Raw genomic sequence first — 18,475 nt, 5'->3', positions numbered from 1 at the left:
TGCAACGATATTCGTATCGATATTGAACTGTTCGATACAGTGCTTTCGGTTCGGTACGCATATGTATCGAACAATACAAAATTTGTAATTTATTTTATCAACTTTACTTCTGACGATGCTGTCTGTGTTGAGCGCTCAGTGAATCTGCGTTCGACTGCTCCGCCTAGGGTCGACAGTGCAGCCTAGGCGGAGTAGTCGAACGCAGATTCACTGAGCGCTCAACACAGACAGCATCGTCAGAAGGAAGAGCGCAGGGCAAGCTAGCGAGACAGAAGTTAAGCTCTCCTTGCAACATGGACCCCCCCCCCCCCCTCATTCAGATCTGGCGTTTGGAATTATTTTGGTTTTCATGTGATGTATGACCCTGAAGGTAAGCGAGTCATGGACTAAAGTAAAACAGTATGTTGGATGTGCCATGCAATGCTCAATTACATAGGTGGGAACTAGTGTGTTAGCGCAGTTAGCTCGTTAACGTGTTGGCCGTCTAGCCCCATGCACAGGGCAATCGGTGGTAGCTCGTTAACGGAGATTTGCCGTGTTGTGGCGTTAAGGTCATTTCAACGAGATTAACCTGAAAGCACTAGTGGGAACACAACGAATATGACTGCACATTTACATCATCCTAGTGCAAAGACAAAAACAACAAGCATGCTACTAACTTTAGCCGAGTCATTTAGACAGCTGTTTAATATGCTGCTGAGAATATAGCCCAGAAGAAGCGTATAGTATAGCTTTTATTTTGGAAAGAGACATTTCTCTGTAATAAACTCTCTTTTCCAAAGATGAGTGATTCCTCAATCAGATACAGGGCTCGCAATATCGCTAGCCCGACGTCCCGGAGCTAGCGATTTTTTCAGTCGGGCTACCAAAATCTATCTCTGCCCTGCCCGTCGGGCTTTTGTAGGAAGGAAAAATATATGTCAATGCTTTTGCATTCTTTCAGAAATGTAGCTGGGTAATTATGTCATTGGCATCGGTGAGCCACTGTCAATATGTGACATATTGAAATCGCGTTTGAATTTGCGCTTGTTTTTTGCTTTCACTTTGCAATCGCCCGAACTGTGTATAGAGAGCGACAGCACTGATCTGTGAGTGATGATAATTTGTGCACCAATTCCTCTGACATCGTCTTATTAATTGTTAGCTTACTATGCAAACATGACAAGTGAAATCTCCCACAGCTTAAACATGTGAGAGGTTGATCGCGCAGAGAATCGCTGAGCTTATGTGAGTGCGTGTGTAAAAGCAGCAGGATTTATATTTGACTACGATGACCTGGATGACTGAGAACCTTCACAGACAGATATATATTTTAGTTCTGCTGAGCCAAATAAGACAGGTCAGGGTGAAGAAGTGACAGCCAAAGAAAAGCTTACCACAAAACGGAGAAGTTATGACAAATCAGACTATAAGGCAAAAAGAAAGTGCAGCTTTATGGTTTCATGGACAAAAGAATTTCTGTGGCTGCGATATGACGAGCTAAATAACCAGGGCTGCACATAAGTGGTCCGCAGGTGCGCATTCGCTGTCAAAATAAAAAACACGCACAAGGGTTAGGGTTAAATTTAAAAACTGTACTTTTGAGTTAAAATATATATTTATAATTTTAATAAATGACAAATTAAAAAGGCATGAACATTTTTTTTGTATCGAAAAAATATCGAACCGTGACACCAAAGTATCGAACCGAACCGAACCGTGAATTTTGTGTATCGTTGCACCCCTAGTAATAAAATAATCTTTCTTTGCCCAAACACAGCCAAACAGTTTACTACATACATAACAACACCACACCACAAACATAACTAAGTTTCTTACCAAAGCACAATCAGGAATCCCATCAGCAGTATGTGGGCAGAAAAATTAGGTCGAAGTGTGCAATAGACAGAAAGAAAACAAACAAAAACAAAGTGGAGGCTCTGAGGAAGAGATGCCACAATTTTTGGAGACCTTTTGTTTTTTCTTCACATTATCTCATTGACTTCATTATTTCATATTAGAAGTAAGGAAAAGCGAAGCCCAAATGTAAGTGGACATGCCGATGGATGTCAGGATTTCCAATGGTCTTTGGTAAGAAATCAAACAGTTTACAACATCACAGTTTACTACATGTGTACGCTCGTAGCAACCTTTGATCTTGTAAACTGTTTGGTTGTGTTGGGAAAAGAGAGAATATTTTATTGCATAAAATAGCGTTGATCGCATCATGCAAACATCTGCTTTGTCAGGTTATTATACGGCTCGGTGTTGGCTGGAGTGTTGGACTCCAGCTTTTCGGTCTGGTGACTCCAACAGGTTCTCCTCCACACATTCATAAAGTGCTTTAGAAATCCAAACATTACAGCTAGCAGATGGATTTTCCCATTTGAGTTCAGCTAGCCAAACAACATAAAGCAACTTACTGCTAAGGAGACAGTGAAAATGGACAGTATATCCTCTTTTTCTAAACATAAAACTCATTGTTGCAGCCAGGGGCAGCACAAAAGTGATCCCCCTAAACTGACCTTTAGTTTTAGTGTCCTTATTTTCCCCTCAGTTGATTCTGTCACTAGTTAGCTAACATAAACTATTGTAAGTCTATTAGCCGCAACCAACCAACCACATGACGTTGCATTCCGTACTGACAGAAGATGGCACTAAACATGGGTGGCAGAAGAGTGCTTCAATTATAAGAGAAACTTAAAAGACAGGGAGCTGGGTAACTGGTAACCTGAGCTATCACCCTCAGAGCGACAGACGTCAAGTACTGAAAGTGTGTAAAGGAGTACCATGACAAGAACACAACTACAGCAGTCCACTGATGAGAGACAGACTGCAAACAGCTTCCTGAGGGAAATGCACACACCTGGCAATGAGTACCTGAGCCAACTTTCCATTTTTAAACTATTCCCACCTTTAAAGTCTACACATTTTTAATGAAAAGAAATCCAACAGAGCAATATTCTAACACATCGTGTACCAAAGTCTTTCTAGAAGCTGACACATGGCAGCCATTTTAAATGACCACAAGAACTTATTTAGCCAGTCACTTTGAATTATTATTGTTTTTTCCTCTGGAAGTTTAAACGACACCTTCTCGGATGTAGAACTTTCATGCACAAGTATGAGTTTAGCACTCTTTGAGTGTTATGTCTCTATTGCAACCTTGTTTTAATAGGTATTCATGTTAGCTCATAATACAAGAAGTGACGAGAGAAAAATTAACTGCAGTTTGCTTTCGCTGACAGATTGCTGTGGGTCATGTTTAAAATGTTCCAACTATGTATACTTTCATAGTATTGAACTGCTTTTGTTAACATTTTAATCCCATTCCCTAAATAGTATACGACTGAATGTGGTGCACAAAAATTCACAACACTCCAGACCCCAGACTCTATCCTGAGAGTATTCACCTTTAGCAGCATCCATGGAAGCTACTGGAGTCTGGGGTTTTGCAGGCTCCTTCATGGCCTTCTGAGCTGGATCAGTTTTAGGGAACTGTGGTGGATCTGGCAAGGAAGGCTCGGGGGCAGTGGGAGGTGCTTCCTCAGCTGCCACAGATGCAGCCTCATTGGCCATGGAGCGTGTGGTGATCCTTCCCTTACGGCGTCCCTGGCTGTTGGCAGTCTTCCTGCCACGCGGCGTGTTTTGCTCCTTTCCGTCGTCGTCTTCCCCACCGTCACACTTTTCTTTGTCCTTGCCAATGTCCCTGTGGTTTTGGACAGGGAAACACAGCTTTTAGCTGTTGGTACTGCAAATATCTATTCGCTTTTGGCTCCGCAATAACAAGCTCTCTTACGGTAACCTGTTCTTTCTCCTCGCTGACTGAACACACACACATACACACACCTTATTAGAGATTGGGCGTAGACAATCTGGACAGACAAATTTACAAGTTAGCAAGTTGTCTGTCTATTAGCCAAGAACCACTAATATACACTGCAATACACCTTAATTTAAAGTACAAAAGTGTACAGGGTCGCTGGGTATCAAAAGTGAACTCTTTCCTAATAACTACAGCTAACTGAAAGCAGTGAAATATAATACAGCATATGTAACCATGACATCCTTTCTCACAGAGTGAATGGATCAAACACTGACATCAAACAAACAGGACTTTTACCTGCAGGGCCTAATGGTGACACGAGGACAAACAACTATTCATAACTCACCTAGAATCCTCCTTTTCATCTTTCTCTTCCTCGTCCTTCTTTTCCTCGTCCTCTTTTTTCTCTGACTTCTCAGACTTGTCCTCTTCGTTCTTCTCGTCTGACTTGTCTTCTTGTGAGGGACGTGTTATTTGCTGAAGACAAGAGCACATGGGGGAAATATTGAGCATTAAGAAGTAGCATTAAGTACAGTGTGGATTAGTTAAAGACATTTTATTTGTTCAAACTTAGTATAATCTCTAAAAATGCATTCTTCATATGAAAATGCAGAATCTGACAAGATTTTTGGTAGTACAAGCTTTCAGTTTATAATCTGCTTGTAGTCAAGGTGCCACTGAACCACCCTGTTTGTGTAGGCTTTGCTTCCATGTAGTTTAACAGCCCGTGCGGAGCACAAAAAACAGGATTGCATTTGTCAGAATGCACCAGATAACCATCGGCTAACATCTTAGCAATGTCGATTGTCCATTTGAAATTATCTGCATTCACAAACAACAACCAGCGGATATGAATGGGAATTTTTGCCTGGATATCCGTTGGCTACACTGGAAGAACCAAAAAAATTGGCCGCTCTCCCAGAGGCTACAGACGAAAGTCAGCAGACCAGCCGATGGCTTCCAAGATTGATATAAATCAAGAACTCAAAGAGGGAGACTATTATACAGAGCAAAGTCTTATCAATGCTTCAATTCAAATGTAAAAATCTACCCAGTAAGACACTTCAAGCAGTTCCAACCACTACAAAAGCATTTTATCTTTCTCCCCCCTCAAAGGGCTTGTTTCACCTTCCGCCAGTCTGATGCTGCTTCACTATCATACAGCACAACCTAAACAGTAAGGTTAAATGTTCAGTAATAAAACGATAAAAACAAATGTTGCCCCTCATTGATTACTCTTACTTTTCATCTGCACAAATTACAGCAAAACTCAAAATATGGCAGAAGATTAACAAGCTTTGTACGCTCTTCTTTAGATGTGACCCTATACTGTATTTTTATTATCCAGCATAAACAACCAATATTGCAGACAGTGTTCTCTTTTATGTGTTTGTCCTAATTACAGAATGAAGAACCCTGATGTGTGGCCAGTTCTCGTGTCTCACTTAACTATTCATGAACTTTATATCATACTGCCAACAGATAACAAGAACAGCTTGAGACTGCTTGAGTAGTCCTGCAAACAAACAAACAAACTGCATCAAAGCAAATTAGTTCACTTAATACTAACTCACTCAATATTAAACCTATATGAATGGGGTGAAAATATCATTTGTATGTGAATTAAAAAGAAAAACAAAACACAAGCCAGATGGAGTGATTGAGGACAGAGCAGCATTCTTTATCATCATTGCTGGCGTGGTTCACCACAGAATGCTTTCTCCTGCCTGTTTCAGTGAAAGAGCTGCACTGCAACAAGTCTGGCTACGCCAAGCCAAAGATTCCATGCTGGTACCAGATGGGGCCAAGGAATGTGTTTCGCTCAATGGTAAAGGCAAAAGATATGGGCAGGAAAATAGAATGAAGACACGGGTACCACTTAGGGGAGAAGAAGAAGAAAAAAAAAGGATGTGGCTGTCTTGTCTATTTTACAAAAACATGTCTCTGCACACAAGGAGTCTGGCTGTCTTGTTATACAGTAAAATCTACACAGCACAAAAAAAAAGCAATAAGAAAACTGTAACATAGTTTAATGGAGTCAGCCTCGACTCCTGTAGAACAATAGTCTGTGTTCAACTTGAAGAACTAGTGGCTGCTTTAGCCAGTCTGATAGTGTATCGGAGAGTTTTTACATCATAATGGACACACGCACACAGACACACACAGGAGAAATCAAATCAACAGTATGCGAGAAAACTGCACGTGGTGCTGTCCTCAAGTTTTCCCATAAACTCTATTAGTCTGTGCACAGAGCTTCCTTTAAATTAATTGTCCACATAACTGGAAACTTTGATGGTTCATGGTTGACGTTGTTGCAATTTGCTGTTTAACTGTCAAAACTGTTGATCACAAGCTACTTAAAAAAAATCAATGTAATCCATGCTATCCATGTAACAATATTGCATAATATAGTGCCTATAATGTAATTGACTAATGACCTGTCCAGGGTGTAAACTTGCCTCTTGTGACCCTAAGTTGGATATGCAGTTAAGAAAATAGATGAATGAATCGATCGTGCAGTATGATGATGCAGCCTTTAAGTGTTGCATGCCTGAAGCTGGGATTACTAGTGGATGGATGGATTGATAGAGTACAACCTATCACTTGGATTTAACTCTTGACTCACTGTCTACCTACAGTAGCATGAGACGCTTGCTTTTTGGTCAGTTTTGCCAATTCAAAGACCTTTCTTTGCAAAGGACAGCAGCCCAGTTTATTCTCCCCATGCATGTCCTTCTGTGAGGCGCTGTTCTGGTTTGGTCAGGGAATGCTCGTGTTTGCTTTGGAGATGGCCATAGAGCCATGGCATTCCTGCCTCTTCTCCCACACTGCGTAAAGAGCTTCTACACAGATGTTCTCCCAAAGTCAGCGAGTCCCTGTGGCTCTGTGGCTCTTCAGTGTTTTTAAATGAAGCTCTTTCCTGACCTGTCTTGAATATTTTAAGAGTTTTAATTTCTCCCGTCTTTTGCTGATTCACAAGTTGTATTTAATTTAGGAAATGACAGAGCCACAAGTCAATCTTCTTTTTCCTACCACAGAACTCAGGCCACCCGAGTAATCTCTCACTCTTTCTACAAACCATTCCACTGTGGGAATAGGAAATTTTAAAAAAACAAAAAGATTATTACTATGGATCATCTACAGTCCTAATATTCATTAGTTATTGCTATCACACATAAGACAAATACTAGGAAAACACATTTTTATAAGGATTCTGGTAAAGGAACCCAAAAAGATTAAAAACTGTCAAACCACTCCAAGTTCTATGAAAATGCTATGCACACCTGGTGGTTTCTCCTAAGCACAGTGTAGCAACTTGTCCCAAAAAAAAGAAAAGAAAAGAAAGTTGCCATGGTTACTATCCAGCACTGCGTGGGGAAGAACTATAAACCAATAAAATCTACTTCATGGCTTCAAAAACTGGCAGGAAACTGAGAAAGAGGCTATTAAGGAATACTGTGGCAAAACAAACTGAAGGTCAAAGAGTAATCACCTTGCACAAGTAGAATGGTACAACCTGCAACCTCAGTTCATACCTTATGTGCTCTGTGTCTAGCTAAGAAATCACTTCTACTCCTTTACCAGTGCTCATACAGAGGTTTCTTCTGAGTGTCAACACCTAAAGTGTCTATATAAACGATGATGGGTGACATCAGTATCATCATTTTCCCTGTTTACTATGGTTTATAAGGGTCCACCTGGGTCTGAGTTGAGTACATTTTCTCATTTAGGAATGAATGGAATGCTCCAGTCCAATACAATGTACCAGCTATGCGTGCACGTTTCACAGTGCCAGACAAATAAATAAAAATGTCTGCAAAAATCTTTGCTTTACACCTGATAGGTGAGGGTGGGTGGGCAATTTACCACAACACAAGTTGTTCTAATTGGACGCTTCTATCCTCTGACCAAGTGGTTTCTTCCAGGATAAGGTCGCCCGATCCCTATGTAGTTATGCGACTGGTTCTTATACAGCGCTACTACTACTTGAGCACACAAAGCTTTTTACACAACATGCCTCATTCACCCATTCATACTCAGATAAATGCATCGGAGAGAAACTTGGGGTTCAGTATCTTGCCCAAGGATACTTAAGTGTAGTTTATGATCAAGCAGAGCTAGTGCCTTCGCTGTCTGCTCCACTCCAGGGTCTGCCCATCTGCCTGCAGAGAGGTCTGTTGCCAGATGGTGGCACTGTAAAAGTATGTGCTAAAACCAGTTTTGTGAGCCAACTCTTGCTTGTGCTGTTGTTAGTCAGCCAGCTAGCGGTGGAGGAGAGCGAAGTTATAACATATAAAGATCTATAGTGAAACTGAGTGGTAAAAGTGGTTTTCACACAATTTCAGTCAAGTTAAATACATATGAGGTACATGTTTAACAAAGTTCTCCAATACTACAACTAAAACACCTAATGAGGGAAGATCTATTGGAAGAATAGCTCCATATAAAGCCTCACAGATATTGGGCTGTCACAGATATACTGAATCTCAGTATATGCCATCCTGTTATGTACAGGTATGAAAACATAATGCAGCAACAAAATAAATTTGGGATAATTTCAAAATGGTGCCATGACAGAATTTTTCCAGTAGGGGCTCCATTGTTTATGTTCCTCAGCACTGTCTAATGCACTTGAACCAAAGTAACACCACAGCTGAGGTAACTGTGGCTTTGTGGAAACTGGGGATGTATGCTTCAGTGGGAAATCTACACCCTAACTACATCGTAACTGCAATCCCCTCTGAAACTCTACCTTGTAACCTTCAGCATAACCCGATGTACACCTCCTCAGAATTGTAACTACATGATTCACAAGTCCGGAGCGGAATTAAAAACACGACATTCATTTAAGGTTATCGCGTGTTTTGTGAGCAAATGCTTTTGCATATTCGTAGTGTTTCCTCCCTTAAATGAAATATCTACTTTGCAAGTTGCCCTGTTGTCATCCGTTCTCGTAAAGTATAACCAAACTTTTGAGCGTTTGAGCCGCTTAGGTGCTGTGTTTCCTGCCAGGTAAATGACGCTCCGCAACGTGGTGACATCATTCGGGGCGACTGGAATCGATAAGGGAATCGTTTGCAAAAATGGCAAAAATTCCAAGGAATCGAAACAGTGGGAACCGGTTCTCAACAAGAACCGGGTTTCGATACCCATCCCTAACCGTGATTGGCCTCTTGAGAACCATCAATTCCTCCTGTGCATTTCCAGCTATGTTTTTACCACAGTTTTGGGATTTATCAGTAAGAGATTAACAGCCATCATCCCAGTAATAATGAATAATAATCACTTCATCAGTATAAGGAATCACAAGTGACAAAAATTTTCTGGCCTTATGTGAGGTAATGTACAAAAAAAGTGAAAAAACTTGAGAGACAAATATGTTTTCTTCTGGGGAAAAACAACTAAACAAAACAACCTGACCACTAGAAAGAGTGGAGACCCAGGAGGGAAAAAAGTCTCAGCATTTTATTTGTTTCCATCGGCTGACACTTTATTTAACACGACCACATGGTGATAAACACATAATGCAGCAGCACAACAGAAATGCTGGCAATGACGTTCGCCACTTGCGTAGGTTACTTTGTAGGCTCTACAGAGATTCCTCACAGAAATCCAAATTAGACCAAAGTTGCTAACTTTTTTTGAACTACACTGTGGAGCAGCTCATGAACCAATTACCACAGCAAAGCAGGACTCCGCATCTGAAAAACAGGGCTGATGGCCTGTTGGTGGGAAAACACGAGATGGGCAAAACAAAAGTAAGATTATTGTCCACAGATTTAAAAAAAAACGCAAAGCTAAAATGCGATGCTAAGTATATTTGGTTGGGCACTATGCCAAAGTAAAGTCTAAGTGTGGGAAACTCAGTATCAGCTGATATATTGATATCTGAATTTACTCCCTAACATTTGTATTGGCAATCAGCCAAAAACTCCAGGATCAGTCAGGGTATAGTTACATTGTTTTAATAAAGTTCCAGAAACGTATTTAATTATTGTCAAAGTCGAGGCTCGCTGAAGCCGTTTAAGCAGAATGATGTGGCCCGACATCTTACAACATCTCATATTTTTATTCAACTTGTCATCTGCTCGTGTATCTACTTGAGGATTAAATGTGCTTAAATATGCTAAATCTGTTAACGTGTAGCTAATGTCACTGCATGAACATGACATTGAAGCAATTTCCAATATTTTCTCAAAGCACATACAAAACAGGCATGACCACATATCATGGATTTGAATTTTTTTCAAAAAGAAGGAAAAAAAAAACATCGCAGCAGAGGTCCTAATACGTTTCAATAGGCAGGCGAAGAAACAGGCAACAGAGGAATCAAGAAATCAACTCCCAGACTAAAGCAACAGAAGTAAACTGGCTTCAACTCAAAACTAAAAACTCTGGTTTTACAGTTAGTGACATACCTGTAAGCTCATTTGCTGGTCATAAAAATCCCTTTCCTTCGCTGAGAGCCACAGCTTACCAGTGGTGCGAATGAGAATTTACCCTCCGGTGCTTCCATAGCGGTGGTAACGGTAGCAGTAGAGGGGGAGGACAGCACCATAGTAGAGCTCCTTAGAAGGGCTGCCGGGCCACGGCACAACCACACATATTCCGGGAAAGCGTGTCATCAGGCCGCTTAAGCCGCCCAAAGAATTGTCCATCTCACATGCACACACTAATCTATGCAGGGTCACTCAAGGTAATCCCTGTCGAGCACTCCTCTTTGATTGGCACTCACAGCAGCACAGTGAGATTTTTGGGCCCGTCAGATGGCCGGGCTGTACCAACTCAGCCGTCTCAGAGAGGGGTGAATATCTCTTTCTCTCGCTCTCGCTCTCAGAAGAACAGAAGAAAGAGGAAATGGAAAACGAGGAGGAGAAAAAAAGAGAGAGAGAAAAAAAGCAGCACACAGCAGATAAGCTGCCAGCGCTGACTCGGTCTCACTGAGGATTTTTTTCACTCAGCTTCACTCACTCGCCCTACATTCCACTGCTTTACTCTTGCTCACTCTTGTCCTTTTTCTTCCAACTCTAATGACTCACTCTGCTCACTTGAGCTGCAGTTGTTAAGGCACAAAAAGCTTAAAAAGTGCACTACGTCCTGATGTGCATTATTACGAATATTAATAATAATCCATTGTATATGGGGGGAAAAACAACACACTGAATTATTTAATGAACTGCCCTGAATCACAGGATGATGGGATTTTACTTTAGAAGTGACAAAAGAACTAAATATTTTCATTCCGAAGTGACAAAAATTACAAATTGCTCACACTTTGATGTTTTCTAGTGAGCTAAAAGAGTAGACCTGGGCTAGTTAAGTATCAATCAATGTTCATCAATCAGGTAAGGACCCTTTATAGTTCATCTGTGAATGAAAGAAGACTGTAAGAGCCATAATCACTCTGACAATTTAAAATCTTTTCAAAGAAAGGGCCATTTACTGTATACAGCCTTCTTTAACATCCACTGTTTGGAAAAGCAGTTCGGAATCTGCATCAATCAGCATCTGCAACAGAGCCGACTTGCTTATTATGCATGCAAGTAAAACGGTTAATGTAAACAGTATACAACAATCCACCACATCACATACCAGCGTCCACAAGTTAAACAAAAAGTGGTTTCAACAAGTCCAACCAATCATAAGCTCAGAAACTGGCGATACAGAAAGACATTTCTCTGCTCATAGTTGGCCTCATGTGTCACAGAAAAGTCAAGTTCTCTCTCAGCTGCTGGCAGCTTTTTTGCTTATGTAGAGAAATGGTCTACAACCAACCCATTGTACTGCACAGTAGATGTACGCCACAGAGACAGAATGTCCTGTACACAGACTATAGTGAAATGGGGAAAGTCCAACAGGGAGGAGAATAATCCAACAGAACGTGTTGGCTGACATTTGGCACTGATTTTAATCAGAGTTAGGAGATGGCTGCACTTAAAATGATGCAGCCAAGACAACAATCATATGTATGTCTCTCTAAAGGTTTCCTTTTAGCATCAACAAAGTTTACATTCCATATCTGACAGTGCTCGCACACTGAGGCTTCAAAGGAAGACGCGGCTCCGCTTTGTCTCTTTGCTTGATGCCGGGACAAGTAAGTCTTTTGAGAGACCCATGCGGCAGATGAAAGTAGCATCATCTCAAAAGAATTCCAGCTTACTCTGAATTATTCACAAAAATCTGGAATTATTTCATGTCTCTGAATCACTGTTCTGTATTTCTGCACAGCTTTTCAATCATACACCTCCTTTTTTACTCACTTTTCTTTTCTGTGTGTTCTAGCATTGCAGATTCAGCACTTAATAAGTAACTGCCACAATACATATAGTATTTTCTTTTCAAAAAATACATTAATATTAAATTAATGTATCTCCACTTTTAAAATAATTAATACAATTTTCAACAAAGCAGCACTCTTCATGGCTTTGCATGATGGTGATTCCATGCCAGAAAACAAAACTGCTGGCTAGATTAAAAATGAAGAGACGTTTTAATAAACTTGTTCATCTATACAGTGTTGTCTTTTAAGAATTTAAGAAACTTAAGTCAGACCAACAGTGTCAGGTTACCCAATCCTGGACGACATTTTTCACTGTCCAAACTTCACTGCACACTTTAATTTATATTTCAGTAACTCAGAGGTTATTTATATTTTATCGTGTGCAGATAGTGTTTGTGTCAAACTGAACCCATATTGTAATAATCTCACTACTCGTAGCTTAAGTGGGCGATCGTGGCTCAAAGAGTTGGCAGTTCTTCATGTAATCGGAAGGTTGCCGGTTCGAGCCCCGGGTCGGACAGTCTCGGTCGTTGTGTCCTTGGGCAAAACACTTCACCTACCACCTACTGGTGATGGCCAGAGGGGCCGATGGCGCGATATGGCAGCCTCGCCTCTGTCAGTCTGCCCCAGGGCAGCTGTGGCTACAACTGTAGTTTGCCTCCACCGGTGTGTGAATGTGAGAGTGAATGAATAGTGGAATTGTACAGTGCTTTGAGGCCCCCCGAAAAGCGCTATATAAATGCAATCCATTATTATTATTATTATTAAGTAAATGTCAACCCTGCTTTCAGGTTGCTCTCTCTGGCCCTTGAAGACTGCGAGCAAAGCAGAGTCTGGGGTGTGGTCCTTGTGTAATATATGTAGCATATGTGTATATTTATCAGCTGTCAGTCTGATGAGAAATGAAACAGGTGTGTAAGAGTAAGACGAAGGCAGTGCTGCAGACTGTGAAATAATGACATGTCATGGCCAGATGAAAACGCTGTGCCCATCCATAACAATGGTTTTAATATAAGGCCAAGTGACATACTGTATAATTTGTTATTTCCAGTGCTTACAGGGTGTTTTACTGCTAAAGTTGACCTAATTTCCTATTAATAAAAGAAGCCTGTGAAAGACAAATCCATCATCGTGTTACTGACACTAGTAAAAAGAAAATAAATAAAACACATGAACTCTGTAAATCTTGGGTGAATCAGGTTGGTTTGATTTAAGTGGGGGTGTGATTTAAAGGTCTGGTTTAAGTGAGGGTGCTTCCTGTACAGCATGCAGAAGAAAGGATGCACAGCACCCTGTGGCCCACTGAATTCACCGCACCTATGCTGCTCTCACATTACACAGAGATTTGGTTGGTTAGACCATTAAGACTCTTTAATGTCTGATCCCAGTGTATCAGACATTTAGGGCTGCAGTACCAGTGTGAAAATAGCGACATCACATTTTTAAAAAGTGTTTGATTTACCTGGTTCCTCCTCCGTCTTCCATAGTTTCGCCTCACCAGTGTCTTGTAGTTGTTGTTCTTTTTGGTCAAGTAGTAGTATAGGACACAATCAGCAACACACTGAAACAGGAATATCAAATTTAAGAATTTCCCGTTCTTAAACCTGGTTTATTATTATCAACTATCTATTTTTTCCCTAACAGATTATGTTTGTTTTTCAGCTGAATTGTCCAAATTGTAGGGCATATTAAAGGTGGAAAAGGTTTGAAATTTATTGCAGTCTTATTTGTTTTAACATAAAAAATCCTGGATGTGTTATGCTTTTTATATCCACTGTAAGTGTACAAAGAAGTCTGCTTTATAGACATCACTTCATTTATTTTTTATTTACTTTCTAACACCAACTTGTTTTTATTTGCTGATGGAAGCTTTTTCATTTTATTCATCATTTTATTCTATTTTGTGATGCAACTGTATTTGCTTTTTAGGGCCTGAGCACAAAATGTTCAAAGGCCCTATTGTATCTGTTCTGTTTATTATTATTATTTTATGTCTTTGAACACCTTTTTGAGGCTTTATAATGCAAAAAAAAAAAAAAAATCATAAAATTTTGCACATGTGTAAGGTCTGGTGAAAATGTACATATTTTATTGGATTCACATACAGAGAGCAGGAAATGGCTCAATGGCGTCACTTATGATAGTACAACCAGCGCATGGTTTGAGCTACATGAATGAAATTTGGTACACATGTGTAACATGCCAAGAGGATCAAAAAAGTCTGGGGGCGTTCAGCAAAATTTGACCACATCACGCTTGGAGGTACACCAGAATGGGAGGGCCCTCTCATTGCTGCTTGCAGCTTTAATTATTTCTATTTTTTCTATTTTATTATTCCATGCATCTACTAATTTTTTTGTTTTTGGTAAATGTATTGATTCTTTCACAGGGCCCATCTCCCAGAGCAGTCAAAGCACTCCATACTTTTATTTTGCCGGGTATTATTTGTATTATTGTATTACTTATTATTGGCTTATAAATCATCTTTCAAGCACTCTGAACTACACTGACCTGCATATAAAGTGCCATACATATAAAATTTGATTGATTTGCAGACCTACAAAAATAGGAACTAAAATGAACACATAAATTTCTTACAAAAGATCAGAATAAGCAGTCTTATGACAAACACTTTAACTGCAGTTTACCTTTCTTTCAAGATAGGAGGCAATCAGGCCAAAGTTCTTGGGGTGTTGGACAAACCTGCACAAACAATCCACAGATTATTCATGTGCCAAAACCACAAGAGCAAGCTAGCATTAAGTCCCATAAACCACATCTGAAGTACAGGGAGACATTGCGACTGTAACATCTTGTGCCACCAGCAAAACGAAAACAACTCACTTCTCCTTGAAGATCTCCTTTTCGTGTTCGGTCCAAACATTCATGAACTGCCGGGCTTTGTACACCTTCATTGGGTCGTCCATCAAGCCGTTCATGTTAATGAACTTCACTCGCCTCTGCTCAGAGTCATACATCATGGGTGGGATGACTGACAGCTGTCTCATCTGCTTCTCGTTGTTCTGTGGAACACAGACAAAGCAGCCTCTGTTACCCCTCTTAACCAATACATCACCTTACAGCTTATTCATGAAGATTATGTGCTTTATGATTTGAGGTGATGTAGTAAGGGAGATAAAAGAGACATCTCTCCCTCTCCAAATACACAAAAACCTAGACACTTTTCAAACAGGCAGTGTTTGAACTATGTGAGTTCGAGAGCCTCCTTTTACAGTTTCACTCCTTTTTGCTTAACCAGCTGTTTCGGTTGTTTCAGTTTCACATTAAAAGCATTATACCACAAAACCAGTGATGCTTTTATAGTGAAGCAGTTACAGAAAGACTAGTGTGGTTACCGCAGAATCAGCAGAACTCATTATCATCTAAATATTTCTACTTTCTGTTTGGCGCAATGGGGGGGAAAAAAAGAAACCCTCAGAGGGCCAGAGTGGCTGAACTGGTTACAGCTGCTCATGACTGTGGCATAGGAACCTCATAGCACATTTCAAATTATGTCCACTTAATACCCACCTCCTGCTCAGAAAGCCCATCTATGATTTCAGAAATCTCATGTTCGCTTCTTGCAATTGTTGCAGACAGACCTGTTCCCCTTTGTCCAACCCTGTGAAAAAGCAGAGTTATAAATGTTACAATATTGATCATTTATTTCAAATGTTGTCAAAATAATGTTAAAAAAAAAAGAAAAGAAAAAAGAGAGAGAGTAATCCATAACATCTGTATAGAACCTAGCTGACATTGACACCCTTTAAGAACAAAAAAACAAAAAATAAACCTCCAAACTCAGGGACAAATTGCTGAGAAAGGGAAATTTTGGACTTTCAAAGCCATCTTCAAGATCAAAGTCCTTGTGCCCGTTATTAATGAAGAAAACAGTCTCCCTGAACAGTTATTACTGGCTTCCTCCTTCACGGTCTAGCAGTCTACATGAATAGCGCTGACATAAAAACTCTTATGTGGATATTTCAATTAAAGCACAAAGCGCCAGCGCCAGGAACAACCAGACTCTGGACCCTGACCCCGTCTCAAACCCAGAGAGCCAAAGTAGGCCATTACATACCACCAAATGCCCTCCATTTAAGAGATCGCTGAACAGGCCTCTTAAAGACAGAAAAGGCAATTTTAACATCTAGGTGTAGTGCCAGTTCTTGTTGTTAATGTATCAAATCCCTGCGAGAGTGAAAATTCACAGTGGCGCCTTCAGTTTTAATCACATCCAGCGTACACTATTCCTTTTTTATGATTTTAACTCACGCTACGTGTTTTGATCAGACTCCATGCATGGCCAGAATGACTCCTCGCTACACAGTACAAGCAGCCATGTGGACTTCACTCTGAATGTAACCGCAAGCATTTCACAGATCATTAAATTGATTGGTGAAAAGAAAATTGATCAAAACTGAAAATAAAACCAATTACTTTCAGTTTAACCCTAATCTGTATGTTGACCTCTTTAAACCAAATCCTCACTTTGCGAAGTTCAAAAGGCATCAGTGTGTTTGTGAAAAAAGTACCAAAAATATCTAATCATATGTCTCTGGGTTGTTTTTTTTTTTTTACATTTTTACCTCTGGAAGCGTTCCTGCTGCTCTCTCTGCTTGCGGATCTCGGGGAATTGCCTTTCATAGTACTCCCGTGTTCTGCTCTCCTTGGCTTTGCGTCTGGGGTTGTTCTCCATTCTCTCCACCTTCTTCTCCCATGCTTCCATCAGCTGGTCATAACGCTGGCAGATCTTCTGCTCCTGTGTACACAGCATGAAACATGCACGACTACATCAAGAGGGGGTTAAGTTAAACTTCAGGGATATCAGTGTGTCCACTCAGGTTACACAAATAATCGAGCTCCTCCAGCGTGGTACATCAATACAAGCAGCAGCTCCCAACACAGTCTGAGGAGTGTGGAGGAGATACCAGCAGATGTGCTGTTACACAATGAGAGCCAAGCAGGGCTGAGCAGACTGCTGCTGAACATCAGAACTGGAAGACCACTACTGGCGCCCTGTTCTCATTGCAAATGAGAGCAGGTTCACATCGAGCACATGGGACTGACATGAAAAAGACTCAATGGTGAACGTTACACTGCCTGCAACACCATCTGTCTTTTGAGAGTTTGGACTGAAAACAAGCACATGAACTCAGACTCATCTGTACTGGTAAATGTCAGCGGCGTTACCGATCACCTACTCCCCTGGGATTATATCAGAGGGGTTCTCTACATCCACATCCCTGCCTGGATGTGATAGGCCTGGATTTCCGCAACACAGGTATCTCATGAGTGTTTCTCCAGACTCCTCGGTGTCGTCTTAAGTTATTAAAATCGGGGGAAAGGATCCTTTATATTGTGCTGTAGTGTACCATTCACCTGCTCCAAACAGCATGACAAAAAGGATTTTAGTGACTTTTTTTAAATCATCCACCCTAAAACCGTTGACTGGTTGTAGTCAAGGATTTTTATCATCCATACTGATAATGACTCTGGACACTTTTAATTTTATCCAGCCCAACTGTCCTTTGGAACTCGTTTTTACTTTGGGTCTGTCCGTTGATTCTCTCTGTTCTGAGGACATTTTTATTTCCAACCACTGCAGTGTTATTTTTAATTTATCTGTGACTGTGACCCCGTCTTCAGCTCACTATGAGGTCTGCTCTTATTAAAATAATCTACTGCCAGCACGTTTTCTGAGGCTTTAATTTATTTTTATTCTCTTATAATGATGTAGATATCCTAATGGATCATTTTAATGTATATAAGATTTTAATTCTTTTTATCTTTCTGTTGTTTTAGTGTAACACTGAGGGCCATGGGAGCACTGCAATTTCAAATTCCGGTCTATTATCTGTACATATGGTTTTTGACAATAAAGCTGACTTTTGATTTAACTTTATTAACATTGCCTTTCTATTTTAGACTATATCTATCCTTTTAAAACAAGATCAGTACCAGTTTTACAGTCCTCTGCTACACCTACTGCTCCTATACTCTTAAATGAGGACTGTCAACGTTATCTTTCCTTTTTTGTTGATAAAGTCAGAAATGTAAGAAATAATATCTTTTCCTCAGCATCTATGTTGATGGTTCCCACACCAGCTCGGCCAGTTATCTTACGCAGCTTTGCAGCAGTAACTTTACCTGCTAGCGAAGCTTATTGGTACAATGAAAGCCTCTTCTTGCTCTCTGGACATTTTACCTACATCTTTGTTGAAAAATGTCTTACAGTGCATTAGTTCCAGTGTGCTCACTATTGTCAATGTTTCACTGGCCTCCAGTAAGGTACCTACTGATTTCAATGTTTGGCAATTTTTTTTAAAGAAACTTGATTATGGAACCTCTAGTTTTACTTTATATGCACATCAAGTCTCTGGTTCGCTCCT

The 18,475-nt window shown here is 40.4% G+C and overlaps 1 protein-coding gene across 6 annotated transcripts in view; it reads right to left on the bottom strand.

Annotated features, from left to right (window-relative positions):
- Positions 1–18,475, bottom strand: part of ncor1 (nuclear receptor corepressor 1) — a 62,123-nt gene that overhangs the window by 23,585 nt on the left and 20,063 nt on the right. For all 6 annotated transcript variants that reach the window (XM_085364335.1, XM_085364338.1, XM_085364337.1 and 3 more), the window contains exons 10-16: positions 16,673–16,845; positions 15,618–15,708; positions 14,931–15,109; positions 14,735–14,789; positions 13,549–13,647; positions 4,152–4,282; positions 3,393–3,688 (exon numbers count right to left, since the gene is read on the bottom strand). In XM_085364335.1, coding sequence (XP_085220461.1) covers positions 3,393–3,688; positions 4,152–4,282; positions 13,549–13,647; positions 14,735–14,789; positions 14,931–15,109; positions 15,618–15,708; positions 16,673–16,845 — 1,024 coding nt within the window. The remainder of the gene's footprint in view (positions 1–3,392; positions 3,689–4,151; positions 4,283–13,548; positions 13,648–14,734; positions 14,790–14,930; positions 15,110–15,617; positions 15,709–16,672; positions 16,846–18,475) is intronic.

The sequence above is a fragment of the Diplotaxodon limnothrissa genome, linkage group LG10 (assembly GCF_057381915.1).
Source record: "Diplotaxodon limnothrissa isolate DT_005_m linkage group LG10, D_limnothrissa_male_GT1.1, whole genome shotgun sequence".
Lineage (NCBI taxonomy): Eukaryota > Metazoa > Chordata > Actinopteri > Cichliformes > Cichlidae > Diplotaxodon > Diplotaxodon limnothrissa.
This window is presented reverse-complemented; position numbering and strand designations above follow the sequence as displayed.